This window comes from Budorcas taxicolor, chromosome 17, assembly GCF_023091745.1.
Source record: "Budorcas taxicolor isolate Tak-1 chromosome 17, Takin1.1, whole genome shotgun sequence".
NCBI lineage: Eukaryota > Metazoa > Chordata > Mammalia > Artiodactyla > Bovidae > Budorcas > Budorcas taxicolor.
Genome location: NC_068926.1, coordinates 71,431,156 through 71,458,950, shown reverse-complemented (window position 1 = coordinate 71,458,950; position 27,795 = coordinate 71,431,156). Strand labels below are relative to the sequence as shown.

General features: G+C 66.5%; 1 protein-coding gene across 1 annotated transcript; it reads left to right on the top strand.

Moving 5' to 3' along the window:
* The first annotated feature begins 570 nt into the window (after nucleotides 1-570).
* LOC128062391 (glutathione hydrolase 1 proenzyme) lies at nucleotides 571-27,729 on the top strand. Its single transcript, XM_052654849.1, has 15 exons — nucleotides 571-615; nucleotides 12,189-12,302; nucleotides 17,570-17,737; nucleotides 18,190-18,353; nucleotides 18,864-18,994; nucleotides 19,076-19,162; nucleotides 22,222-22,414; nucleotides 22,587-22,744; nucleotides 23,615-23,764; nucleotides 24,057-24,193; nucleotides 26,284-26,471; nucleotides 26,619-26,746; nucleotides 26,837-26,949; nucleotides 27,031-27,144; nucleotides 27,583-27,729. Exons 4-15 carry the CDS (start codon nucleotides 18,193-18,195, stop codon nucleotides 27,727-27,729), a joined length of 1,707 nt encoding a protein of 568 aa, XP_052510809.1. The 5' UTR covers nucleotides 571-615; nucleotides 12,189-12,302; nucleotides 17,570-17,737; nucleotides 18,190-18,192.
* The last annotated feature ends 66 nt before the right edge of the window (nucleotides 27,730-27,795 follow it).

The window sequence follows — 27,795 nt, the reverse complement described above, 5'->3', positions numbered from 1 at the left end:
GGTCATGTTGGTCCGGGGGGCCGGGCCCTGGGCCAGGCGGGATGCAGAGGGCAGGGTGGACGGCAGCTCCCACGGAGAGGAGCCGGGCCAGGGGGGTGCCTGCAGCAAGGGGGCACCTTGGGCTGGGGGCTGCACGCCTGCCCCCTCTCCAGCCCTGAGCCTCCCTCCAAGGCGGGTGGGCCCCCTGCAACCGCCTGGCTGAGGGGCTAGGCTGTAGATAAGCTGCTGGCAGGTCTTGCCCGAGGACTCCGAGCTCCAGGTGCTGCGGGGGGCAGCGCGGTCAGGGAGGCTGGCCTCGGGGGCCCGAGTCGGGCATGCGCACAGCCGGCCGTCCGACCGCGGGCCGCCCACTGGCTGACTCCCCCGCTCCCCGCCGCAGCCTGGCTCACAGCCAGGAGAGGCTGCCCGCTGGGAGCTGGACAGGCTGGTCCGAGGCCCGCGGGGCCCGGCGGGAGGAGGCCCAGACAATGGGCCCTTGTTCCCGATCCTCAGGCCCCGGGCCAGAGCCTCAGGCGACCCGCCGGCTCCCCGCGCACCCTCGGCGCCCCCTGGGACCAGGCCCCTCCAGGGAGCCCCGCTGCCCCCACGCCGCCCCGGGAAACAGGAGCCAGCCAGGTCAGCACGCCCTCCCCCCTCTCCCCGTCCAGTGGGCCGGCGCCCGTGGACTGGGTCTGGGCCGCCGGGGGAGGGTGGCTGTTTGACGGCGCCCCCCGCCCCCATCCTGGCCCCCTCTCTCTCTCGCTCCTAAGCGGGCCCTCGCAGAGGCCCAGCTGGGCAGGATGTGGGGCGGCCTGCTTTCCGCAGAGCCGGCACCGAGCCCACTCCGCCACCCAGCACATTCTTTCATCCAGGCTCTGTGAGCAGCGTGCGTGCACAGTGGCAGCAAGCCCAGGGTCCCCGCAACGGCTCCAGGCCAGTCTCGGGGTGCCTGTGGCGACCGCTGCACCTGGACGTGGCGGCTCAGAGCCGGCTGGGCCCGGGGGAGGGCGCCCCTGTCTCAGGCCAGGGCTCACTGTGACAGGGGGCCGCAGGCTGTGTCGGGAGCAAGGCCCCTTCCAGCCTCACGGCGGGACATCCAGTGGGCCCAAGGGGTGGGCTGCAGGTGGCAGGGGCCAGCCCAGCAGGAGGAGGGATCTCCCGTTGTGCACTGCTCGGGGAGGCGGTGGGCTTCTGTCCCCAGGGGGAACGTGTGGACCGGCTCTCTCCCAGCCCTGGGACTCAGTGGATCTGTTAGAGTGTTCTGGATCCTGAAGGCTCCCCACGCGACCCCCTGCCTGAGTCCCAGGGCCGGGCCCACGGCTCAGGAAACGGGTCCAGACGACAGGCGACACCCCGGGGCTGGGTCAGCAGGGTTCCCTTGGGCTGCAGCTGCAGGCCAGCCTTGCACACGACGCTGGCACAGGGTCCCAGAGAGGGACGCTGACCCTCCTGAGGCCAGGCGTGCAGCAGGCCGGGGGACCCCATCCACCACGCTGCCCGGCCCGGGGCGCGGGCCTCACCGTCTTGGGGCACTGCAGGTCCCGGGCCTGGGGCCCAAGCAGGCCGTGGGCAGGCTGAGGAAGGTGGCGTTCCTGCAGAGCCCCTTCCCCCCTCCCCCGACACCCAGCAGCGATGGGCAGCTGTGCAGGACAGGTGGAGTCTACGTGAACAAAGAGTCAGTGCGTCGGGGGCCTCAGGGAGGTGATTTGTGGGTCTGGAAACCCTTAGACTGGTTCCCTGGAGGTGAAAATGTCCTGAGACCCCCACGGTTCTTCTGAGATTGGGCTTGTCTTTGGGGGGCTCCTCTGATGACCCCCCAGTGCCCGTGCCCTCCAGCATTCCCTTCGGGCCCCCCCACCTCTACCCACCTAGGCCGCAGTTCTGCGCTGTGGCTGCAGTCCAGACCCTTCCTGTTGGGGTGCACTCCGCTCAGACCGGGTGGTCCCCACTCCTGCTCTCCCACTCGAGAGAATGCCGCCAGCCCCGTCTTCCCAGGCCCGCTGCAGAGCGCAGGGACCACCCCACCTGCGCCCTCAGCCCCTTGCCCAGCCCGCCCACTGCTCGAGCAGCCCCAGGCCTCGGCCCCAACAGCCTCCTCCGGGGGACCCTGGCCTCCCGTCCCTCCCAGCCAGAGCCTGCTCCACGGCACCCCTGGGCTTGACCCCCTCGGTGGAGATCAAACGTGCTCACGGCTGGCTGTGGGGTGGCAGAGACAGCCTGCAAGCCTCAGACTCTGGCCTCCACGGCCTCCCCTGCCCACCAGCCCCCCTGTCCAGCCTCACGCACATCCCCCATCAGGTCCCCGGCCTGCCCTGTCCTTCCCGCCCTCCACCCCCTGCCCTCCTCCTCCTCTTCTCCCCTTGCGCCTGGCGTGCTGTCTTTTAGGGGGCCCGTTTACAGGACGCGACAGGCACAACCAGGATGGGCCTCCAGACCTCAGGCGCCTCTGCCCACCACAAGCCAGAGAGTAATGTGCTCTCTGCGTAAAGCCCAGGAGGGCACGGGAAGCCAGGCCCCAGCGCCCGAGGGCCGTAACTGCAGAGACCCTGTTGGCTGTGGGACAGGGCGGACCCCCAGACACCTAGCTGAAATGCCCAGCCAGTGTGTCTTGAGCTCCTTGCCAGACGGAGATCTGGGGCCCTGGCTGATTCATGCTGGCCTATTTGCACTTCACACATGGTTCAAGTGGGAGATGCCAGCTAGGGAGGGTTCAGGAGAAGCCGGGGCTGGCCCAGACAGGGTCCCAGGGACCCCAGCCTGCTTTCTGCAGATGCGGACAGCTCCCCTGAAAGGGCCAGCCCCAGCCCCCAGCCTGCGGAGCCCAGAGGGGCAGGGTGCAGCCTTGGCTGGCCCCCGATTTGCTCTGCGGCCCTAGGCTTGCAGCTCTTCTCCAAGCCTCCGTCTTCCCGAGCATGTCTACCTGCAGACCAGGCCGATCTCAGCACACGGGGCGGTGGGCTGCGGCGGGGCACCGGGACTCGGCAGAGAGGGCAGCGGCTTGCTTGGTGGTGACTGCTGGGGGCCCGGGGCTGGGGGCTGGCGTCTGTGGAACCAGGGCCCCGCCCACCCTGACCCAATGCTATGAGGCACAGCGGGTGCCAGCCGTGTGTCCTTAGTGGCCAGGGGCGCTGCCCGCGAGGAGGCTGGGCCTTGTCTGGGCTGCTAGGGTGAGGCTGCTGCACCTGCTGACCAGCCGGGCGGCAGCTTGGCCCCCCCAGGTCCTGGCTGCAGGATCCAGGGCCGGGCCTCCCGTCTCCCCATTGCCCCTAGGGACAAGACCACTGGCCCCCCCAGCCGGCCTCCTTGGCAGGGTCTGAAGGCAGGCGCCTAGCTCCAGGCTACGAGCCACAGCCGACCTCAAACCCCTGAAACGCGCGGACTGTCCAGGGAGCCCCTGCGCAGCTGTAGCCCACTGCCCTCCGTCCCCGCCTCGCCCTGCGGCCCAGACGAGACCCCCATCGTCCCCTCCCCTGGGAACCGCCCGGCGCGCGCGCCCCCGCTCCGCACTGCCTCCCGGCCCCTCCCCGGCCTCCAGCGCCCGCCGGCCCGCTCCTTCTCTCGCCTGGCGCAGGAGGCGCCGCAGCTGACGGGCGCGCTCGGGCCGCCACTCGCGGATCGTGGACTGGATCTCGCGGGGCCCGCGCACCGGGCGCTCCTAAGGCGCGGGCCCGCACCCCGCCGCCGCCCCGGCCTCCGAGCGCGCGTCGGGCCCGGCCCGCCGGCCTAGCCGCGCCCCCATGGCCGCCGCGCGGCGGGGGCAGAGCAGTCGGAAGGCCTCCGGCCCGGCGCCCCGCCCCGGCTCCGCCCCGGCCCCGCTCCTGCCCGGGGATGCGCCGCGTGCGGGGCGCGCGATCCGAGGCTGCGCGCCCTGGCCCGGCTGGAGCGGGGCGCGGAAAGAGGGGGGCCCCTGCGGGGTTCCCGGAGACCCCACGCTCGGCTTGGGGGTGTCGCTGGAGGAGGCCGTCGGCCCGCGCTCGTCTTGGCTCGAGCTGTGTCGCCAGGGACTGGAGTCACCGGAGGGGAGGTGGCGCTGGGCGCCTCCAAAGCCTCGGGCACCCCGGGCTGACCGGGGATCGGTCGTTTTGGCGACGAAAGGGTGGAGACTGGACTGGGGGGTCAGGGCGGGGTTGGGGGGCGGCTTCAGGCGGTGCCGGTACCGGTTCTCAGAACCTCCCCCCAGCCCTCCGCCGCAGCGCAGTTGTAGTACCCGACTTTTTCACCCTTTGCGGACTCTCCTTGCCTTGACAAATATTTACCCTCCCTCCCTCCCTCCCTCCTTGGCTGGCAGCAGAGCTGGGCGAGCCAGGGGCCTTGGGGGTGCTGGTTAACCATCTCACCCCAGCTTTGGGCAGGCTGGCAGCAAGCTGGCAGCACCTGCCTGCCTTCAGCCTTCCTCCCAGGCAGAAGTGGGGGAAGTCTGTGTGCAGGGTGGGGGGGGGGGGGGGTTGGTGCCTTGCTACTCCAGGGGGGGCTCGCTGGAGGGGTCTTCCTTGGGGGCCGCTCCCCCTTGTAGCTCCCCCCCCAGCTCCTTCAGATCCCAGCGCAGGGGAATTTGGCTCCAGAGCCCAGAGTCCCACAGCAGGGAGGGTGTGTGTCCAGCCTGGGAGGGGTGCCCAGGGACAGTGATGGGGGAGGAAGGGCCCACGGTGAGGGAAGGCAGACTTCGGCCCCTTCTGCAGGGTTAAGCACCACTCCCCCATGCCCCCCCGCCATGCCCCCCCCCACCCCCGCCGCAGGAGTAGGTCTGAGAGGACGGTCCCGGGGCCGGCCCCCCAGCCGCCGTTCCGCCACCTGCGCTGGGCTCGTGCCTCTCCTGGCCCCTTCTTTCCTGCTGTCGGACGGCTGTACCCAGACGCCCTCCCCCCACAGCTCTGTAGCCGGCTTTGTCCCCAGGCCACCTTGGCACCACAGGTTTCCTCCTTGGCAAACCTGCAGGACGGCCGGCCTGCCCTCCTCCGGGGCCAAGTTGACGGCACACTGAAGTGACGTGGTGGAGGCCCAGGCTAGGGCCTTCAGCAGTGGCCCCGCAGCCCCAGGGGCCTTGCAGACCCCTTCCCAGAGCCGGAGGCCCGGTAACCCACACACTCCACGCTGTGCCCCATCCCAGGACCGGAGCCAGAGCTGGGATGCCTCCCAGGTCCTGACCACATCCTTCCAGAGGCTGAGCCAGGCCTGGACCCCATCCCCCCGGAGAGTGAGAAGGCCCAGGAGGGGGCGTGGAGTCGGCGGGTGGGGTGGGCAGGGGAGGGCCAAGCCTGGATGTCGTGAAGGGGTGGCCAGACCATGGTGGGGTGAGGGGTTACGCCCAGAGCTCGGACTCCCGTGGGAAGTGGAGAACTGCTCCTCAGCCCTGAGTCTCATCCCCGCCCCACCCTCTGTGTCCTTGGCTGAGAGATTCCTGGAGGGTGTTTTCCAGGAAAGGGGGGTGGCATCTGGGCTCGGATCCCTGGACAGGCCTCCCCCGGCCTCCCGTGGGGGCGGCCAGGTTGACTGTCCCAGTCTGCGTTGGACAGAGGCCCCAGAGGCAGAGCTGTGCCCTCGGGTGGGGGCAGCGTGCCCCAAGGGCCGGCTCCCGTATGTGCTAAACTAAAGCCTGCAGCTCCCTATGCGTGGAGTTGCCCTGGGCAGCTGAGCTGTGTTTGGGGAGACCCCGTGGGATGGGGCGGGAGCTGTGGTGTTGCCCTCCAAGCCCCCAGGGCTGAGGTCGAGGTTCAGAAACTTGTATCCAGTGTCTCCGGCTCCCCAGCTGGCGCTAGTGGTAAAGAGGCTGCCGGCCAGTGCAGAAGCCTTGGGTGGCTCGGGCTCGGCCCCTGGGTGGGGAAGCTCCCCTGGAGGAGGAAACGATGCCCCACCCCCATCTTCTTGCCTGAAATCCCCTGGTCAGAGGAGCCTGGAGGGCTCCAGTCCATGGGGTCCCGGGAAGTCGGGCAGGGGTGAGCACAGCACCCAGTCTCTCGGGCGGCCCTGCCGCCCCCAGGAGCCAGCAGGCCGGGAGGTGGAGGAGCTGGAGAGTCAGGCGGGTGGGTGAGGATGCTGAGGACGTCCTGGGCCCCGAGTGGGACCTGCCAGGAGACCAGGAGCCCCGACAGCTGGTGGCCCAGCTGCCATGACAGGGAACCAGGGTCCGGATGACCCAGCAGGTGGGGGGAGGGCTGGGGCTGGCCCTGTGCTGGATGTGTCCCACCTTTGGGCCTCTTCTCTACCCACCCAGTGTGTATGTCCAAGCCCAGGAGGAGGAAGCCCAGCCCGGGCACCTCAGCAAGCAGCCAGGAGCCACGGAGCCTCCCGGCAGCCACCGCAGAGAGACAAGGGAGCACTCACTAGGATGGGGAAGCAGGAAGCAGATGGACACTCTGCGGAGACCATTTCCCCTGGAGCTGCTCCAAGGGGCGGGTTGGGAGCTTCCTGCAGGGTCGGGGTGGCCTCAGGCCCCGGCTCCAAACCCCTGGACCTGCCCTTCTGGGGGTCCAGAAACATGCAGCGCTGAGTTTTCTGTGGGTTTCATAACACGTGAACCACAAACTTGGTGATAGTTTAAAACGACAGGAGCGTATCCTCTCCCAGTTCTGGAGGCCAGAAGTCAGAAACCAACCGAGGCGCTGGCAGGGCTGTGCCCTCTAAGATGCTTCAGAAGCCTCTCTCTCTGCCTGCCGCCAGCTTCGGGCAGTGGCCAGCGTCCTCACCGGCCTGGCCTTGCAGTGGCTTCCCTCCAGTCTCCGCCTCCCTGGTCCCAAGGGCGCCTTCCGCGTGTCTGTGTGTCCCCCGCTCTTTAGTGCCAGGGCCCGGCTCTTTAGTTAGGCGGCGTGGGCCGCACGTGCGCTTTCTCTAGGTGCAGAGAGCGGGGCTCCTCTCGAGCTATGGCGCACAGGCTTCTCGTGGCGGTGGCGTCTCTGGCTGCAGAGCTCAGCTGCTTCCTGGTGTGTGGGGCCCTCCCGGATCGGGCCTGGGACCCCCGTCTCCTGCGTTGGCGTGTGCGCCCTTAGTCACTCAGTCACGTCTGACTCTGCAACCCGTGGACTGTAATGTCCCAGGCTCCTCAGTCCATGGGATGCTTCTGGGAAGAATACTGAAGTGGGTGGCCGTGCCGTCCTCCAGGGGATCTTCCCGACCCAGGGATCGAACCCGCATCTTCTGTGCATCGCAGGCAGATTCTCTACCCGCTGAGCCGCCAGGGAAGCCGCATGACTCCCTTCTTACGGGGACACTGCTTACTGACTTAGGAGCCCGCCCCCACCCAGGATAACCTCCCCATTATTGATGACTTCTGCAAAGACCTCCTTTCCAGACAGGGTCCCATTCAGAGCCCCCAGGTAGATGAGGATCTGGGGGAGATTGTTCAACCCACTGTAGCAGCTTCTGCAAAACCATTTCCTCTTCTGGAAAATGGGGAAAATACGATGCCCGCCTGGCAAAGGCGGAGGCTTAGACGCAGCAGGGAAGGCGTCCAGCGCGCATTCATGGGTCAGTGCTGAGCGCCTGGGGCTCTAACCACGCTTCTGTGGCCCTGTGCCCAAGCCTCCCGGCCACGTGACAGCCATCACGTCCATTTAGCCACGATCACTGGGCCCCGTGGGCGCCCCCGAGACAGAGATGCAGGAGGCCGGTGGGAGAGCAGAGGTGGGGAGCTGTGATGAGGGTCCCGGGGCCCTGTGGGAGCTGGGGCAGCCCCCAACCAGGAGGCAAGGGAGTGCTTCCAAGAGGAGGAGGCAGTGTTGAGGTCGGGCCTGAGGGAAGACGAGTCCAGGCAGCGGGTGAACCGCTCGGAGGAGGGTCCGGCCCGGCCATGGGCACTGACCTGGAGGGCAGTGTGCACCTCTGAAGGGTGTCTTAGTCGGGGAGGGAAGTGATCTGAGTGCTGGGGCTGCAGGGGGGTGGAGAGGGGAGCCTGGGGATCTCGTGGGGCTCCCGCCACATGAATGAGAAGGGGAGGCTCCAGGGGGTGGGGCGGGCTGGGGTCAGGTGTGGCCGGGGGCAGCGGAGCGGGGGAGGGCTTGGCACTGCTGGACAGGGCAGTGAAGACGCCCAGGCCCCTCCCCAGGGTGGGTCTCTGCCTACCACGGCCAGTGAAGGTCTGGGGAGGGTCGCCGCTTAGCTCAGGTTCAGGCTTGTTGGTTGAAGCATCAGCCGACAGGGTGTTTCAGCAGGACGCAGCTAGAGAGAGGAACTGTGTCCAGGGCTGAGACGTGAAGGGGGCCAAAGAGAGGCTGAGGAAGGGGGCGGGGAGAGAGCTTCCAGAAGCCCAGGCATGCCGAGCCGGCCGTGCACAGAGGTGAGCACAGAGGTGAGCGCATCGGTGAAACCCCATGTCCACGTAGCCCCGTGCAGGGTCGTAGCCGTGGACAGGAGGCTTGGGCATCGCACCCGCCCCCCACCTGGAGACGCACCCAGGTCAGGGTTGGGGGCTGGGGTGCGGACGGGACACCGCCTTCCTCCCCCGCCCCCTGGAGCTCCCAGACTCTCGGATAATTACGAGGTGGTGCGATAAATGCTACCTGTGCAGGGAGCCGTGGGCAGGCAGGGGGCGGCGGCTACAGGCCCCGGGGGCGGCCGGCCTCAGCACATCTGCCCAGCAACTATTTGAAGGATCCATGCTCTCCAGACAGAAAACAGAGGGCAAGGAAGGAGAGGAGACTCTGGGCCGTCAAGCCTGGGGTTGAACGTGAACCTGGGCCCTGCACATGGAGCCCGTGCCCTTGGTCGTCCTGCCAAACCGCCTCTGAGGTTGGGAATTGGACCTGGTCTGCCAGGTGCCACGCGGGCTCTGCAGCCCGAAGCTCCCGGTTGTTAACGAGCCGATTGCCCCGGAGGCCCATGCACCTGGCCTAGCGCCAGTCTCTGTCCTCACACCGAAGGCGGGTGCTGAGGTGGGAAGCCCCTGCAAGGCTGCTGGCAGGTGTCTGGGGGCAGCAGGGCCCCGCCCCTGTCTGCAGTTGGCCAGAGCTCCCCTCCCGCCACCAGCGGGCCACACCAGCCCCTGTGCCAAGCCCGGGATCTCCTCCCATCCCTTCGGTGTGGCCTTTGTGGCTCTGAGAGGCAGTGGCCGAGCAGCCATAGGGTGGGGGGCATCGGACAGTGGGCAGGGTGTTAGGCCAGGCCCACCTGACGCGGGTGCAGAAGGTGCACCAGGAAGCAGACAACTGGGGCTTGATGTTGGGAAGAGCATGCAGCGACCCACCATCTCTCTGTCCTGAGAGGTAGTGAGTTCCCTGTCAGGGCAGGTATGCAAGCCAAACTTTCTGGGGTGATGGAGATGGAAGCGCAGAGGCCAAACATTTGGGTCTGTGTGACCCTCAAGCTGGTGAAGATGGACTTGTGTTCAGCCAGCTGACCAAGGGCCTCCTTGGTGCAGACCCCAGGGTACACAAAATGTCCCCGATGACATCATGCTTCCTGGCTCCCGCAAGTTCCAGAGGCTGGGTGCGGTGCGCCTTGCGTCTGGGCCCCCACCCGGCTCTCTCGCTGCGATGGCGTTACAGGATGCTGCTTCTCCTTTTTCGTTTTCTTTCTGGCCACTTCACCCTCCTTGCGGGATCTCAGCTCCCTGGCCGGGGGTTGAACCCCAACCATGAAAGCCCGGGGTCCTGACCACTGGGCCGCCAGGAACTCCCAGGAAGCTGTCTCTGCCGGGTGGGGCCCATCTAGGGCACAGGCTCACCGGCACTTCCAGGGGTTCAGGCCCAGCCACTCCCCAGGGCCTGACAGCCAGGGGTGGGTGGGGCGCCCCAGGGGGAAGGAAGTGTGTTCAGGGCCTTCTCTGTTTCCTAGGTTGCTGTCCTGCCAGGTAGCTTTGGGCAAGTCCTTTTTCCTCTTAGGCTGCGGTTTCCTGGGCCAGGAGCATCCTGCTCGCCCGCCCTCCCAGGGTGGTGTTGGGATGGGCCGGGTGCCGCCCCCGCCCCTGCTCCCCAGGGCCTTAGTCTTCTGTCTGGCCAGGCCCTGCAGGCTCTCCCGGATCTTTAGCAGATGAAAGGCTCCAGGAGGGTGGGGCGGGGCCCGAGGCTGCCTGGGCAGCTGCCCCTGGCTGGAGGCTGGCTACACCCAGGCAGCTCCTCTGGGAGCGAGGACGCAGAGCCCAGCTCTCAGCCCCACCCTCCGCCCAGCTCCCGGGGTGGCGACGGGATTCGTGGTTGCCCACCAGGGTCTTCATGAGTGAAGCTGAAAGTCACTGAGTCGTGGGCTACACAGTCCACGGAGTTCTCCAGGCCAGACGGGGAGCCTTTCCCTTCTCCAGGGCATCTTCCCAACCCCGGGATCGAACCCAGGTCTCCCCCATTGCAGGCAGATTCTTTCTTTACCAGCTGAGCTATCGGAGAAGCCCTTTAATGAGTGAGCCAGGGTTAATGGGTTACCAGCCCAGTGACACATTCACCAGCTTCCCCGGGCTCTCAAAGTCCAGACGCGCTGGCCTGGCCTTCAGGGTCTGAGCTCAGCACCTTCCTGTTCCAGCTCTGATGCCTCAGGGCTCTGGAAGGGTCAGGAAGGTCAAAGGTCTCTCTTGTGGCCTCCCTGCTCCAGAGATGCCCCCCCAGGGCCTGGCCTCTGGGCTCCAGTGGCCCCTCTGCCAGGCTGGCCTCCCCAGTCCAATCCCAGGTGCCAGACACCTCCCCCCGCGACAGCGTGGGGCCCCCCTCAGGGTCCTGGGCTCCCCCTCCACGGCTGACCGCACCACCCCATCTTGGGTCCAGCTGGGGGCTCCTGGAGAGAAGAAACGGCAGGGGCCAGAGGGGAGAGCGAGGGAGCGAATGAACGATGGGTGCGTAGCTGCAGGCTGCATGCAGCGCGTGGGCCTCAGAGGCTCGGGCAGGCCCGCACCTGCCAGCCTTGTGGGGGCAAGCACCCCACCCCATCCCGTTGGGCAGGGGCATGAGCAGAGCGCCCCGTCGTCCATCAACCCGCCTGCTTGCGACGCCAGAAAGTTGGGGGGCTGAGGAAAGACTCCCCGGGTCATGTAACTCCCTTCTGTCCCCGTGACGAGGGTCCTTTGAGTGACAGCCTGTGGATGCCTGCGGCCCTGGGGCTGGGGGAGAGGGCATCCCGCGGCCACAAGTGGGGGCTGCCCCCCGGATATCCTAAGGGGCCAGGAGAGACCCATTGCCTGACCTGCCCCTGCCCGGAGCCCGGTCTCATTCAGCTCCACAGAGGCCCTCAGAACTCAGGTCCTTTTACCCTGGACTGGAGACCCACTGGGCTGGAAGAGGCTGGCCACTGTCCGGGTCACACGGCCCCCTGGGGCAGGACCCAGGGCCGCTCCTCGCCCTACCTGGAAGAGTGCCTGTGCCTTTAAAGCCTCCCCCACTCCGGCCCGCGGCGGTGAGGCGGGCGCAGGGGGAGGAGGGGAGGAGCCGGCAGGGACTGAGCTCTGTGCCTAGTGCTGGAGCGGACGGAGGACCAGCCTTGCAGCCAGGTGAGCTGGGGCAGGGCGGGGGTCTGGCTGTGCCCTGGCGCTGTGTGACCCCGAAGCCGCTGCTCACCCTCTCTGAGCTGCCGGGGGGCATGGGAGAGGGCAGCCCAGACCTGGGGCCTTTTCCGGGGCATCTGGAGCGCTGGGTCCCAGCCCCAGCTCTGTTCTGTCCCGGCTGTGCTCTCAACAGGTCGCTCCTCCTCTCTGAGCCTCAGTTTATGCGCCTGTGTAATGGGAGTGGGCAGCCCTTCAGGGTGATGGGGGCGGGGCTGGTGCGGCCGGGTCACGCAGAGGGGTCGCGCAGGGAGGTCGAGCGAGGGGCAGAGCCTGAGGCCCTTGGCCTGACTGGGTCTGGCCTGGGAGCCTCCTGTTTGTTGTCTGGTAAGTGGTCTGAGGCCCGCTGACCAGGCTTCCCGGCTGACCTGGCCACGGGTGTGGGGTGGGTGGAGGAGGCCGGGGGAGTGGGCTTCTCGGACTGAGAGGGAGGGGGGGCCCAGTGTGGAGAAACTGAGGCCTGGAAGGGTGGGGGAGTCTGGGCTCGTGGGGAGGTCGCTGGGGGGTCTGGAGTGGAGGCGGGCGGTGCTGGGGGCTGGGTGCCGTGCCCTCAGACCACATCTGCCCCGCTTGGGCTCTGGGGGGCGGAGGGGCAGGCTGGTGGTGCAGGGGGGTGACTGCGCAGCCCCAGGGGGCGCCCACCCCCTTGTGGTCCTCACAGGCTCCGACAGCCACTTGGACAGGCTTCCGGCCGAAAGTGGGGTCATCGGGTCTCAGGAGAAGGAGCCGTTTCTAATTCTTGACCCTGTCCCACCAGGGTGGGCAGCAGGGGGCACGGACCCCAGCTCCGGTCCGGGTGTGGTGCTGAGCTTCCTGCCCAGGGCTGTGCTCTTGGACCCGGGGGACGCGGCTCTTCACTGCCCACCAGGTGGTAAGTGGGGTGCCGGGGTGCCTACCTGCCCGTCCACGTACCTGCGGGCCCGAGTCACCCCTGCCTGAGCCTCGGCTTCCGGCCGGCCTCTGAATGGCTCTGGGGCTCAGCCCAGTTTCACCCCTCTGATCCTGGCGGGAGGATTAGCAGAGAAACCCCGGGCCGTCGGCACGCCACATCTCTTCACACCCTCACTGTGTGTCATGGAACCTGCTCGCTCAGCCCAGGTTCCTCATGGGCGTAAGTGTGTGCGTGCGCACGCGTGTGTGCGCACACGTGCATTCATTGGGAGCAGGCGGTGCGTGGCAGACTCAGCATCTCTGGATGGGTGAGACTTGCATACTCCTGGGGGCAGGGAGCTCACCACCTTCTGTGCCTAGCACAGGAGCCCTAGGGTATGGCGGGGACCTCCAGCCCAGACCCCCTGCCCCCAGACCCCCCTGGAGTGGAGGTGGGGGGCCATCCGGGACGGAGTGTGACACACTCGACGTGGGAGGACGGGCTTTATTGTTCCGAACGTCTTGCCTCTGTTGACTCGGCCTGTGGGACGCCGTCACACTCATCCTTCCTGAGAACCTGCAGCCGCTGCTCGGCTTCTCCTGGGCCCCATGGCAGGCCCTCCAGCTGGTCCCAGCCCAGGGTCTTCCTGCTGGGGTCACCTGTAGGGTCTGGGTCCTTCTCTGTCCATTCAGGCCTTTTTCTGACCTCCCTGCTACCCCAGGCAGGAAGGAAACCATTGAGCAAGCTCAGGCAGGTGGGGCAGAGCCCTGTGGTTTCCCACCACAGAAGCCTCCCTGCCAATGGTCCGGTCATGCAGCCGCTCAGGCAGGACCAAGTGCCCCGGTGTTGCTGGCCGGCGTCCAGCCCTTGGGGACGGGTCTTGAGCCTCAGTCCCTGGGTCCTGCCTCGTCCCATCTTCTCAGTCACCCTGGTCTGCAGGGGACAGGATGACATCCAGGGAAAGAGAGGTCGGGGCACCCCCAGCCTGGGGTTGTGGTGGAGAGCTCGCAGGAGTGGGGAGCTCGCGGGAGTGGAGAGCTCGAGGTCCCACGTGGAGCCCGCCCAAGGGCAGTGGTGTGTTTCGGCTGTGAGGCCCCAGGGGCGGCAGTGTCTGCTCCGCCTCTGCGTCTCCTTCCATCAGCTGGCGTGGCCTTGTGGGCTTTTTGCAGATTAGATAATGCAGGTGTGGGGCTGGAGGCTTTGGGGCAGCCTAGATACAGCGAGCCGGGCACCAGGAGAGGAAGGCCTGACTTGGGAAGCGGCTGATCCTCACCCTTGGCAGATGAAGGCCAAGGCGAGGTGGGGCAATGTCCAAGTCCCCCAGGGCGAATCTGGAGCTGCTCCTGACTCCACTCCCTCATGTCCAGGACACACAGCCCCTTGGGGCAGGTACGGGGTGGCCAGGTGTGTGTGCCCTGCTGGTCTGTGTGGCCTTGGACCCGCTCTTGCCCTCTCTGGACCCTGCCTTTCCAGGCTGGGCAGCTGGTTCCTCGGGCCTGGAACGCTACCATTATTGGACAGATGGTGGAAGCTTCTAGGCGTGAAGCAGAAGGGAGGTGGTGCCACCCCGGCCCTGCTGCACAGCCTCAGGAACGATCTCTGGGCCTGGCGTTCAGACACTCTGAGCCAGGACAAGGCGGGCCGGCGGGAGACCCACCCTGGGGCTCGCGGAGAGGCTCACAGACACCATCCTCTGGGACAAGGATTGCCTTGCCTCTGTCAAGCTCCGCTTCTTCCCCATTGGAGCCACACCCCTCACCTGCTGCCACCACCCAGGGGTCACCGCTGACAGCACCTGCCACCTCCAGGGCCCTCCCAGGGCTGCGTGAACTTTAGCCGCCTGGTGATGGGCGGAGTCCCCGGGCCGCCGTGACAGGTCGGGACCAGACCGGACACAGCCTCTGGCCGCCCTCCCTGCCACGTGCTGTCTTCGGGGACTGCCCACTCCCCCCAGGGATTCAAAGTGCCCCATCACAGTCTGAGCGCGGCTTGGGAGAGCATTTCCAGACACAGAGCGTTTCAGAAAGCAGTGAGCTTTGGGAGAATAAGCAGCAGAGATAGTGGAAATGTTAGCTGCCACTCCTTGTGGCCCCGTGGGCTGTGGCCCGCCAGGCTCCTCTGTCCATGGGGATTCTCCAGGCGAGAGCACTGGTGCGGCTCGCCATGCCCTCCTCCAGGGGGTCGTCCCGAGCCAGGGGCTGAACTTGGGTCTCCTGCGCTGCCCTAGTGAGAGGGCCTGGTCACGGGTGGCCTCGGCCTGCAGCGGCGTGGAGCAGGACCTGGCTTCCCAAGCAGAGGCCGGGCCCATTCGCAGTGCTGAGACCACCAGGTCCCAGCCGCTAGACCAGTGGTCAGCGACAAGAGCGCTGGCCCTTCAGCTTTGCTGGAAAGAATTTCCACCAAGATGGAAAGCAGTGAAGCACGGAAAGCGGTTACTAGGCAAAGAGCGCAGTGCGTGTGCACAGGCGCGCAGCGGACTCGGAGGGAGAGACCCGGGCCACGTCCACGTGGCAGTTCAGATCACTTTATGGGGCGTTTCTTTCCGTTCCCCTCTAGCCAGTCCTTGTGATTTGCCTGCCTCACGTGTTTGGTGTATCTCAGGACCCTGCCGTGTGTGCGCATGAGTCTCCCGGCCAAAAGGGATTCTACTGAGGAGGGCTGTGGGTAGAGCACCCCTTGACATGACTCCCCGTCGGCCTCCAAGGAGCCTCTTCTGTGCATGTGTGGTCAGGGACAAGAACTCTGCGATCCATGCAGGGCCCAGCCTCCTCCCTTACTTGTCCTGCTGTTCTTATCTTGGAGTTTCGGTTGAAAGACTGAAACTCTGATGGCTTTATCCTGGTGGGGGGAGGGGGCATCTGACCTCCTGACAGCCCACTGAGAACTGATGCTTTCCATGGGTGAGTAGAAAATTTTTATAGCCTTAAGACAAAGAAAATTCCTGCAGGAAGGGTGGCATTAGGTGATTGGTTAGGGTGCTATAGGGTGAGAACTGGGTGGGCATTTTTGCATCACTGGGGGTCAGGAAGCTGGCTGGTAAGGGTCAGGGAGGCTTTCGACAATGGTCCCAGTGGGGCTCAGTCCGTCCCGGAGACGACCTTCATTCTGGGCTCCGGGGCTGTGGCCTTGGGATAGGACTCCACGCCCCCGGGAGGGCCTCTGGCCCCCTGTGCCCTCCTCGAGACTAGGTGAGGGTTCCTCAGCCCCTCTGCTCCTCGTGGGGGAGCCCACCTGATCACGGGTGGCCTTGGCCTGCAGCGGCGTGGAGCAGGACCCACCCCAGCTCCCAGCCCCCAGCTCCCTGCCCAGCTCTGGGGCCCCTGAGGAGCTCTGCAGGGCCCACGGGCATGGCTCCGGGTGGCTCTTGGGGTGGGGGGCCCGGCCTGTACCTGGAGAGACTTTCCCAGGCAGACAAGTTGGCCTCTTCCTCCCCGGCCAATGCCCCAGCCCACCGCCGTCTTTTGGGAGGCAGTTGGGGGTATCGTGCAGCCCCCGTGGCCCCCTAGGCCTCGGGTAAGCCGACCAGGGTCAGGAGGAGCCCAGGAGGAGCAGCAGCTCCGCTGCTGGAGGCCCAGCACCCCTGCTCTGGCCTCAGTTTCCCCTCCTGACACGGATTTGGGTGAGAGCCAGCCTGGTGGCGGGGGCGGGGCTTGGATGTGGTTTTGGCCAGTCCAAAAATGTGGGGGGCGGGGATGGGAGACCAAAGCCAGTCCCTCAGCAGGGTGTCTTCCTCCGGGCTTCCTGTGGGGGCTGGGCCAGGCCTCCCGCCCAGGGAGAGGGCGCCGGTCACTGCGGCCCACCGCTTCCCCATTCCCCGGAAGGCTGAGCCTCACAGGTACCCCCTGGCCCTGTGGGGAGCCCCCTTGGGCCCTTGGTAGAAAGGTGCACAGAGGCGAGGCCAGAGTGCGGACCTCAGGGGGCCTTGGCTGGCTTCTCCCCGGGGCCTGGGTGGGGAGAGGACGCAGAGTAGGACCAGGGTCTCAGCTGAGGGTCCCAAGCCCAGGAGAAATGCCCAGCATGCCCTCGAGGTGCCCAGCGTGAACAGGCCTGGGGCCCAGGACATGCCCTGAGGGCTCTCCGGCCCTGCGGAGGGTGGAGGGCAGAGGGCACGGAACCATCCCAGGGTGGGCCCCTCTGAGTAGGGATAGGGCGAGGCAGAGGAGTCCCGGCCCGGGGTTTTCCAGCAGAACATCGCCCTTCATGGGGGACCTGAGTTTGGGAGAGGGGGCCTTCCCCCTCTGACCCGTTGGGTCACACAGCCCTCACCTGCCGTCCTTGCCACTGGGACCCCATGGTTAAAGGCTGTCCCAGTCCAGCCTGGCAGGAAGTCTCCAGAGAAGCCCACGGTGTCAGGGTGAGGTGAGGACGACCGGCTCCCCTCCCGCCCACGGGCCTCCGGCATCCCCCCAGCGAAGCCAGTACTTAGCTAACGCTTGACACCTGGCTCAAGGGCACAGCATCTGCCTGCTGCGCAGGAGCGCAGGGCTCACCCCTGGGTGCGGAAGGCCCCCGGGAGGAGGAAAATGGCAACCCGCTCCAAAGCACCCTCGCCTGGAGAAACCCATGGACAGAGAAGCCTGGCGGGCTGCAGTCTGTGGGGTTGCAGAGAGTCAGACACGGCTGGGCAGCTTACACGTTCACACTTTACAACCCACTTCATCTCTCATTGCACTGGACAGACGGCCAGTGACTTTCCCAAGACCGCACGCAGGTGAGATGCAGGCTGGCCCTCACCCGTGGGTCACATGCCAGCTCCCTGTGACTGACACACAGACACACACCCACCCACCCCATGCCTGGGAGACACACAGACGCACACAGGCACAGACACCCACCCACCCCATGCCTGGGAGACACTCAGGCACACACAGGCACACACACACACACCCCCATGCCTGGGAGATAGACGCACACAGGCACACACACACACCCCCCATGCCTGGGAGACACACAGACGCACACAGGCACACACCCACCCACCCCATGCCTGGGAGACACACAGGCGCACACAGGCACACACACACCCTCCCCATGCCTGGGAGACACACAGACGCACACGGACACACACACACACACATATACACACACCCCATGCCTGGGAGACACACAGACGCACACAGGCACACACACACCCACCCCATGCCTGGGAGAAAGGCCCTGGGGGTGGAATACACACCAACCTGGGAGCGGCTGACAGCTTCCTCTTGGAGACACACAGACTCCTCACAGAGCCCCCTGAGCTTCAGAGACACCCTCTCCGTTTGCAGGAGGACAAGCAGGCTGTGTGCTCTGGAAGCCTCCCTGGAGCAGGTTCTGTAGTCACGGGCTCCCGCGGAGCGTGAAGGAGGCCCCAGCTATTTCTGCAGCCGGTCCAGCCCACACTGTCTCTGTGGCCCCCTCCCTGGGAGGCTTGGGCCGCCCACCCGCTGAGGAAGGTAGGCTCCGGCCCCGCGGCAGTCGGGAGACATGGGTGCCCCCCTCTGGCTTTGAGCGCACCGGAAGCTGGGCCCCACACTCTGCGGCCGGTCACCTGGGGCCCCAAGGACAGTGTCGGGAAGGAGTCAGGCCAGGCCTGTCCCTCCTAGGGTGACCTGAAGGCCACTGTGAGGGCTCGACCACCATAAGGGGCCAGGCAGGTCCGGGAGGCTCCCCTCCCAGGAAGGGTCCCTGCCAGAGGGGGTCCCGAGGCTAAGCAGGAGGATTTAGGGGGCAGAGGTGGGTCAGGAGCTGCTGAGAGAGGGCATGGCCAGAGCAAAGACGGGAAGGAGGCCTGGCCTGTCCTCCTGAGGCCGGACTGTGTGCCGTGCCCTGGGGGCCGAGGCTGTGCCCCGGGGTCCGGTCGGCGGTCGGTCCCCTGACCTGCCACCCCCGCGCCTGGCGCCTGCAGAACATGAAGAAGCGGTCCATGCTGCTGGCTTTGGCGGCCGTGGTCTTGGTCCTCCTCATCATTGGGCTCTGCATCTGGCTGCCCGAGGCCTCCAAGCAGCATAGCCACGTGTACCCCAGGGCCGCAGTGGCCGCGGACGCCAAGCGCTGCTCAGAGATCGGCAGGTGAGTGGGGCCCCGGGCCCGGGGGACCGCCCCCGTCAGTGCCCTGGGGCGTCACCCTCGCCCCTCTGAGGCTCCACCCTCGCCCCTCTGGGGCTCAATCCCCAGCCCCACCGGCCCTGGTCATCGGGCTACCTGAGCGAGCCGTGTTCGAGCACCCAGGGCTGCCCCTCCTGTCCGTGGGCCTTCCCGGCAGCCTCCGGTCAGGGGCGAAGGGGACCCTGGAGCCGAGGGCAGGGTGTGGGGGTCTCCCAGCTCTTTGTAGGCCCACAGCTCACGTATACAGAAGTCAGGCCTCACATGGGAAAAAGATGTTAATAATAAAAAAAGGAACAGGTTTTCATTCTTTTCCAATCATCAAAGCCATGTTCATCTGTTGGCGTGAAAAGCCTGTTGGTTTTCAAATACGGCAAATTTTTTGCGTTAAAAAATAAAACCTGTGGGCTCCTCTCGGTCCACCCTGGGGAGGGGTGGCCCCTCCGAGCCGCTCACCCCCGCCCGTGCCACCGGCAGGGACACGCTGCGAGACGGCGGCTCGGCGGTGGACGCAGCCATCGCGGCCCTGCTGTGCATGGGGCTCCTGAATGCCCACAGCATGGGCATCGGGGGCGGCCTGTTCCTCACCATCTACAACAGCACCACGCGTGAGTGCCCTGTGGGGTGGGCTCCAGGGATGGGGAGGAGCCGGGGGCCATGCAGCCCGCCCACCCGCCCGGTCCTTCCAGGGAAGGCTGAGGTCATCAACGCCCGCGAGGTGGCCCCGCGGCTGGCCTCCGCCGGCATGTTCAACAGCTCGGAGCAGTCGGAGGAAGGTGAGAGCGGGCTCAGGGCGGATGTGGGGCCAGAACGAGCTGTCTGCGGCTGGGGGTGGCCCTCCCATCCCTTCCCAGGGCCCACAGCACCCCCACCGTGGGGGATCAAGCTCGTTATCACAGAGTGAAGGGCGTTTCTGCTCAGGCCCCTCCTGGGCCACAGGGAGCTAGAGAAGCGGAACGCCCCCTGTTGCGGCAGCGCGTATGGGTCAGGCCAGCGCCCTGCTGTCCTTTGCACCCACGGCGAGCCCCTTCAGCCCTCCCTGCACACTTGGCGGGGGAGCTCGGTGCGGATTCCCATCGTACAGCCGGGGACGCGGAGGCCCACCCAGAGAGGCCATGTAGGCCGACCGAGGCCACACACAGCGTCCCAGGTGGCTCAGTGGTAAAGAATCTGCCCACAGTGTGGGAGACCCAGGTTCAATCCCTGGGTTGGGAAGACCCCCTGGAGAAGGGCATGGCAACCCACTCCAGTATTCTTGCCTGGAGAATCCCAGGGACAGAAGGGCCTGGGGGGCTACAGACCACGGGGTCACAGAGTCAGACACGACTGAGCGTGCGCACACACACACACAGTCACACACACACACACACACACAGTCACCCACACCCACACAGTCACCCACACCCACACACACACAATCACCCAGCTGGATGATGGGAAAGCTGAGTTTGAACGCACCTGTTGTGTTTTTAAAGAGCATCCAAGTCACTCATTGTTCACCTGTGGGGTTAGCTGTCTAGATTACAGGGCGGAGTTTCTTTACTAACCTGCCCTTCAGCTCCAGGGTTCGCCCTGCAAGGACCCCGGTGGACTGCAAGACAAGGCTGGAGGGAGGAGGGATGGAGATTAAAGGCCCTGTGGGTCTGACCGCCTCCTGCAGGCTCTGCCCCTGGGGGACTGAGAGGGCTCCAGAGCAGCCCTTTTGGAATTCTCTTTCTCTCCAAGACACAGTCTGTGAATTTTCACCGGCTGGGAAGCTCACCAGGTGTAGTGATGAAGTCATTCAGGGTATGAGACTGCAAGAATCTTACAGACTTGGCATTTTGCATTCTTGAGATTCATGTGTTTGACTCGGGCTTGTCGGGCGTTGGGGCTGTTCCCCAGCCAGTAGAAACAAAGGTAGCAGGTGAAGGGCACCGTCCAGGAGGAGCAGAGGGGAGATGGCACGGGTGTGCCCAGCGCCACTGCGCGGCCTGGAGGGCGGACGCGGGCAGGGCGAGAGGGCACGTGGGCTTACCCGGTGCAAAGACCCGGAGGCTGGGGCTGGGGTGGGGGGTGGGCATCTGGGGGGAGCAGGAGGACGCAGGGTCAGGTTGGACCCCGTGGTGGGTCATTGTGAAGACCCGGCCTTGTGTCTGAAGGAGGGATGGGTGTTCCCTGCGTCGGAGGGCACTGGGGGGGATCTGGCTCTTTTCCGACGGGACCCCTCAGGCTGCCAGTCAGGTGGCCTGTCGGGAAGTCCCGCGATGGGCAGGGATGCTGAGGGCTGGTGCCCAGCACACTCGGAGGGCGGAGCCGTGGGTCTGCTGTGACACATATCCGGGGGTCCCGGGGAGGACAGGTGGCCCTCATGGAGGCCAGCAAGGCTCCCAGTGAGTCCCCCTTGAGATGCCTTTTTTGACCCTCAGATCTGGCCATCGGGGAGCAGCCTCAAGAGTTCAGCCTGGGGGCTGTCAGCACGTAATGCGGCTCAGTGGTAAAGAATCCGCCTGCCAAGGCCGGAGGTGCGAGAGACCTGGGTTCAATCCTGGGGTCGGGACTGAAGATCCCTTGGAGGAGAAAATGGCAACCCTCTCCGTGTTCTTGCCTGGAGATTCCCATGGACGGAGAAGCCTGGCAGCGGGCTGCAGTCCATGGGGTCCTCAGAGTCGGGCACGACCTCGTGTGTACACACAGTCTGGACCAGGCGCCTGGTGTGCAGGGGGCGGACAGAGGAGGGGCCGGGAGATAGAGAAGCAACCCGGGGAGAGGGCGTCGGGCACGGTGAGATGAGAAAGGGGCCCGGCTCCCTGCCGAGAGGGCGGCCCAGGGCCTCACGCGCCTGAGGTCAGGCCCGCACGTGCTGAAGGGGATGGACGCCTGCTGGCTGGCAGACCTTCCAGGAGGTGACGTGGTAACAGCCTGGCTCTTGGAACCTCGTGCCTGACTTCAGGGTGGGCGAGGCCGCTCGAGAGTGGCCGAAACACGCTCCCCCGGCCCGCATCTCGGGTGAAAGCAGGAAGGCGCCTGCGAGCCGGGGCTGTGTTGAGGCTCTCTGTGTCAGAGCCGGGCCCTAGGGCACGCCGGCGGGCGGTGGGGCCTGGCGGGGAGCTGGGGTCCGCGGCTGTGTCTCCAGTGGCTTCCTGGCTCCTCAAAGGACGGAGCTGGGAGCCAAACCCCTTCATGGTCATACGGGGAAACTGAGGCCCAGAGAGGGTGCGGCGCAGGGATCCGGGACGGCAGAAGAGAGGGAGAGGGGCCCTTGCTTTGGCACCAGCCCAGCCTTGCGGGTGGTCTGCGGCTTCGACTGGGGGCCTTGGTGGGTTCCAGGGGAACCCTTGAATCGTACAGGGTGAAGGGGCTCGTGACCCAGGAGGCTCAGACTGAGGGGTGGTGAGGTCCGGCTTCCGTCCGCTCTCGCTGCACAGCCGTGCGCCTGGACCAGGTTTTCAGACACGGGGCCGCTGTGGAGACAGACGTGTAGGCCTGGGGGACAGCGGGACCCCCGCACGTGCCCCTCCGTGCCCTCAGCAGACACCCCGAGCAGAGTCTCATTGCTGTCTGCCAGGTCAACTGTGTCAGTCGCTCAGTCGTGTCTGACTCTTTGAGACCCCATGGACTGCAGCCCGCCAGGCTCCTCTGTCCATGGGATTCTCCAGGCAAGAATACCGGAGTGGGTTGCCATTTCCTTCTCCAGGGGGGTCTTCCCAATCCAGGGATCGAATTCAGGTCTCCTGCCCTGCAGGCGGATTCTTTACCCTTTACCAGGCACAGCCGCAAGCTTGCATTTCCTTCCTAAGCCTCTGAGTCCCACTCAGGACGTGTGGACCACCAGCGGGTGCCTCTCCTTTCGCAGGCGGGCTGTCGGTGGCGGTTCCGGGCGAGCTCCGCGGCTACGAGCTGGCGCACCGGCGGCACGGGCGGCTGCCCTGGGCGCGCCTCTTCCAGCCCAGCATCGAGCTGGCCCGCCAGGGCTTCCCGGTGGGCAAGGCCTTGGCGGGAGCCCTGGAGAGGCAGCGGGAGGCGGTGGAGCGGCACCCCGCGCTGTGGTACGCCTGGCCCCCTGCCGTGGGCGCCCACCCCGGGGCCAGAGCCCTGACCCAGCTGGGCTGCACACCGCGGGCAGGGGTGCCCCGTCCTCTGGTCTCCTGTGTGGGGTGGGGGCTGGATGGCTGAGCCCGCCCCCACGCCTGCCTCATGAGAGCCCCCCCACCGCTCCAGCGAGGTGTTTTGCCGCGACGGGAAGGTGCTGCGGGAGGGGGACCGCGTGACCATGCCCCGGCTGGCCGACACCTTGGAAACGCTGGCCTCGGAGGGCGCCCAGGCCTTCTACAACGGGAGCCTCACGGCCCAGATTGTCAAGGACATCCAGGAGGCTGGTGAGTGGGCGACGCCAGGGGCCTGCGGCCGGAAGCTCCGCAGCAGGAGCCCTGAGCCTGGGGTCTTCGGGCCTTGCCTGGACGCTGGGCCCTCGGGGAGTGCCTGGCAGGGGAGTGGGACACAACTGTGTCTGCAGCATGGATCCACGGCTCCTGGTTGAGTCAAAGCTGAGGGAATTCCTGCAGTCTAGAACAGGAAGCCCGGGGCGGCAGGCTTGGGGGCATTGAGGGGTGGGCAGGAGTGAGGAATGGGGAGAGCACGAAGGTGCAAACCCCGGAGGACTTCCTGGAGGAGGTGGCACCTGAGCCACAGGTGACGTTGGACTTTGCAGGCAGAGAGAACGGTCTGAGGCTTGGATAGAGGGGTTTTAATTCTCCAGGAGGATCACAGGGAAGGAGGGTGGGCTTGCTGAGAGGGGTGTGGGGGTGCTGCACGCAGGGATCTTATGGGCATGTTCTGGTGGGTTTAGGAGTCCCGGTTGCCTCTCTTTCCTGCCCCTGCCTCCCTGAGCTGTGTGTGTCAGGGAGGAGGGCGATTAGCTTATTGACCTTTACCACCGACACCGGAAATTAGCCTAAAAATACTTCAAACACTTCATCTGTCTGGAGCCAGTTTCCCTGGAGAATAAGGGCCTCCCTCCATTCACTAGTCAGAGGAGGAGGAAGCTGATGGGAGACAGGGGACCTCTGGCCGCCCAAGAGGACAGATGTCAGATCTGGAGGCCAGAGGCGCAGCAGGTGGAGGATGCTGGCCTGGGCCTGGCCCCGGGGAGGTGGCATGGTTGGGGGGGCGTGGGGGGGACGGTGGACGGGGCTCCCCTCTTGACGGTCCCCCAGAAGTGTGTCCCATCCCTGGGCCCCCCGCTGCAGGGGGCATCGTGACGGCCGAGGACCTGAACAGCTACCAGGCGGAGCTGGTTGAGCAGCCGCTGAGCGTCAGCCTCGGGGGTGCCCAGCTCTACGTGCCCAGTGCCCCGCTCAGCGGGCCCGTGCTGGCGCTGATCATCAACATCCTCAAAGGTCAGCCATGCCCCGGGCTGCGGGCTGGGCGGCCTGGGCCAGGGGGCACGCCCGGTGGATCTGGGCGGTCATCTGCCACCCCGGGGCCTGGGTAACCCTGTGGCTGGCGTGTGCTGCCCAACACGGGTACCTTTGCTTCCTTCCCCCGCCTCCCAAGCAGGCACTGCCGTTGGGCAGTAAATGTTCCCCTTCTCAGGGTGAGCCGAGTGACTCAGGGAGGCCTCCCGGGGCCCCCGTTGTCCTGGCCAAGGGGACCCGGGACGCTGGGGTCACTGTGGCTCTGCCCGACCAGGGTACAACTTCTCCCGGGCGAGCGTGGAGACGCCTGAGCAGAAGGGCCTGACCTACCACCGCATCGTGGAGGCCTTCCGCTTTGCCTATGCCAAGAGGACCCTGCTTGGGGACCCCAAGTTTGTCAATGTGACTGAGGTAAGGGGGCAGGGGGCTCAGCCCCACTCTGCTTCATTCCTCTGTTTGCACCGCCCACTTTGGCCTCGGGGCCACCGGGTGCTGGGGTGGACTGCTGACCCTGAGTGCTGGCCTCTGCGCCAGGGCGCTCTCGCCGGGGGAGTGGGGGTGCTGGGGGCGGTCCTTAGTGCCTGCCTCCTCCACCACCCTCCGGCTTCGGGGCCTCAGCACGAGCCGCGTCCTTGGCCTGGAAGCCCCTGGAGCCATCAGCGCTGAGGTGGGGGGGTGGCGGGGGGCAGGAGCGCACAGGGGCGTCCCAGCCCACAGGGCTGATGACGAGGTTCTATCCAGGCAGAGGCCCCGGCCACACAAGCTCCCGGTCACACCAGCTTCCCAGATCCCCACCGCCCAACCCGCTTGCTCCCCAAGTGCCCTCCCACACACACCCAGGGTCCAGGCTGGACCCCTGCCTCCATCCCCATCATGGCGCTCATCCCCTACTTGGTCCGCCTGCCTGCGAGCCCTTCCCCCCTCCACCCTCTCCAGGCCCTGACGGAGCTCCGAGCCTCCGCTCCCCTCCGGCCGGCCCCTCCGCGGCATCCCACGCCTTCACCAGTGCCTCCTCCCCTCGGCTGCTTCCTGGCCAAGGCTGTGGCCACGCAGCACGTTTCCTCCCTCTCCCGCCTCCGGCTCCCTCTGCTCTGCCTGCTTCTTCTCCCGTTAGGACACCTGGCTCTGCCTTTTCCCGAGGGTCCCGCCTGCGTCTTGAGGCCCCGGGGCCCCGTCCTTCTCGCCTCCAATCTCTTAGCCTCGATGGACCCCGCCCCGGGCTGCTGTCGTGTGGATTTTAAGGCCCGGGGCAGGTGGCTCGTAGGATGTCCCAGTCCCTGGTCCAGCTGCTCTCTTGGAAGTAGATTTGAGCTTAACGTTCTCCCCTTGGATTAGCCAATTAATCCGTGGATGTTGCAAGAACCCATGGCCTCTGCTCGGCCTCCAGGGCCTTGCCTTGCCAGGGAACTCTACAGGTCAGGGGCGGCCCATCTCACACCCGGGACAGGGTCTTCAGGGTCCGACAAGCGCGCGTCTCCAGTCAGGCTCCCGCTGTCCCCAGCCGCCCCTTCTGTGCCGCGCGCCTCCCGGGCGAAGCTCACGGCCCCTCCCGGTGGTGTTCCGCCCCCAACACAGGGCCAGAGGGTTAACACCCGTCAGCTGGTCATTTCTCCGCCCCAAGTGTGGGAGGTTTTAAAGCCTTTTAGGGCCAGTAAGGACCTGTGGGGAGAAGGCAATGGCACCCCACTCCAGTACTCTTGCCTGGAAAATCCCATGGACAGGGGAGACTGGTGGGCTGCAGTCGATGGGGTCGTGAAGAGTCAGGCATGACTGAGCGACTTCACTTTCACTTTTCACTTTCATGCACTGGAGAAGGAAATGGCAACCCACTCCAGTACTCTTGCTTGGAGAATCCTAGGGATGGGGGAGCCTGGTGGGCTGCCGTCCATGGGGTTGCACAGAGTGGGACACGACTGAAGTGACTCACCAGCAGCAGCAGCAAGGTCCTGTGGGAGCAGCCCCTGCCAGCATCTGCAGCCTCCTCTCTCCCTAACTCCTGTCACTGTCTGTGTCACTCATAAGCCGGCCTCAGGCCCTTTGCATTACCAGTCAGGTGGCTTTTTTCAGATGTCACCTCCTCCGAGAAGCCCTCCCTGACCACTCTCATCCTTCCATCCCTCTCGCTCCCTCCCCTCCCCGTACTTGTTCTTTCTAGCACATCCCTGCCTGCCTTTGTCTTCCCTGCTGTGAGGGTGGGGACAGGCGTGTCTGTTTTCTGGTGGTCCCCCAGTGCTGGACACAACTTACAAGCTCCGTGAATGAGTGAATGAATGCTTGGGTGCAGCGAGAGTCAGGGTTCAGAGGGCAGACAGTCATTCAGAGTTGCTGGGCAGCGACAGAGACAGAGGCTGGGGAGAGGGGGTTCGGGTGGGCCATGTGAGACTCAGACAGGAGGGTTGTGGTTGGAGCCACGGTCGGGGGCTTCCTGAGAACCGCTCGCACAAGCCTGTGCCCCTCCTCGCCTCCTTCACCTCCTCAGGGCAGCTCTGGGGTCTCGGCAGGTGGTCCGCAACATGACCTCCGAGTTCTTTGCCGCCCAGCTCCGCGCCCGGATCTCCGACAGCACCACTCACCTGGCCTCCTACTACGAGCCTGAGTTCTACACGCCCGACGGCGGGGGCACCGCCCACCTGTCAGTGGTCTCAGAGGACGGCAGCGCTGTGTCGGCCACCAGCACCATCAACCTCTAGTAGGGCTGCAGGGCGGCCGGGTGGGCCAGGGGCTGCCCGCGTGTCTCAGAAGTGAGGGGCTCCACGTTGGCAGAGTGCCTTTCTGGGGAGTGTGTGTTGGTGGGCACGGGGCGGGCCGGCCCCCCTCTGACCCTGCCGGTCGGCAGCTTTGGTTCCAAGGTGCGGTCACGGGTCAGCGGGATCCTGTTCAACGATGAGATGGATGACTTCAGCTCCCCCAACATCATCAACCAGTTTGGGGTGCCCCCCTCGCCAGCCAACTTCATCGCGCCAGGTGCGGGGCGCAGGGCCTGGGCGGGGGGCGGGCTGGAGTCCCCGCGGCCGCTGACCTGGGGCTGTGTCCCCCGCCCCCCTACTGCTGCAGGCAAACAGCCGCTCTCGTCCATGTGCCCCGCGATCATCGTGGGTGAGGACGGCCAGGTCCGCATGGTGGTGGGCGCCTCCGGGGGCACCCAGATCACCACGTCCACGGCGCTGGTACGAGCCCCACCCCCCCTCGCCTGAGCGCCCAGCCCCTTGCCTACTGGGCCGCGCTGACCCCATCCCCACACCCCGCAGGCCATCATCAACAGCCTGTGGTTCGGCTATGATGCCAAACAGGCGGTGGAGGAGCCCCGGCTTCACAATCAGCTTCTGCCCAACACCACGGTGCTGGAGAAAGGCATCGACCAGGTGGGGCGGGGGAGGGGCGCCGAGTCCCGGTGGGGGCGGGGCGGGGGAGGGGGAACCGGGTGGGGTGGGGGAGGGGGAACCGGGTCCGGTGGGGGTGGGGCGGGGGAGGGGGAACCGGGTGGGGCGGGGGAGGGGCGCCGAGTCCCGGTGGGGGCGGGGCGGGGGAGGGGGAACCGGGTGGGGTGGGGGAGGGGGAACGGGGTCCCGGTGGGGGCGGGGCGGGGGAGGGGGAACCGAACCCGTCTCGCCCACCGCCCGGGTCTCCTCGCCCCCGGTCCAGAGAGGCCCGGGCCAGCCGCGCGGATGAGACCCGGCCGGCCCCGCGGCCCCTGGCCTGCCCTTCCTGGCCCCTCAGCCCGCAGCCGCGGCCCCGGGGTGTGTGAAGCCCACGCGGGCGGCCCGGGTCCCCCCTGAGGCCGCGCCCCCTCCCGCCCGCAGGCGGTGGTCGAGGCCCTGAAGGCCCGGCACCACGCCATCGAGGAGACGTCCACCTACATCGCCGTGGTCCAGGCCGTCGTGCGCACAGCCGGCGGCTGGGCGGCCGCCTCGGACTCCAGGAAAGGCGGGGAGCCCGCGGGCTACTGAGCGCTGCGGGGAGGGGAGGCCCGCCGGGGCGGGGGCCGGGGTGGGACTTGGGGGGCTGGCTTCCCC

Excerpts from the sequence above, each read along its gene's own strand:
- LOC128062391 (XM_052654849.1), top strand. The coding sequence starts at position 18,193 with ATGAAGAAGCGGTCCATGCTGCTGGCTTTGGCGGCCGTGGTCTTGGTC. Across the intron at positions 23,765-24,056 it reads GATCATCAACATCCTCAAAG|GGTACAACTTCTCCCGGGCG; the intron begins GTCAGCCATGCC and ends CTGCCCGACCAG. Across the intron at positions 26,747-26,836 it reads AGCCAACTTCATCGCGCCAG|GCAAACAGCCGCTCTCGTCC; the intron begins GTGCGGGGCGCA and ends CTACTGCTGCAG.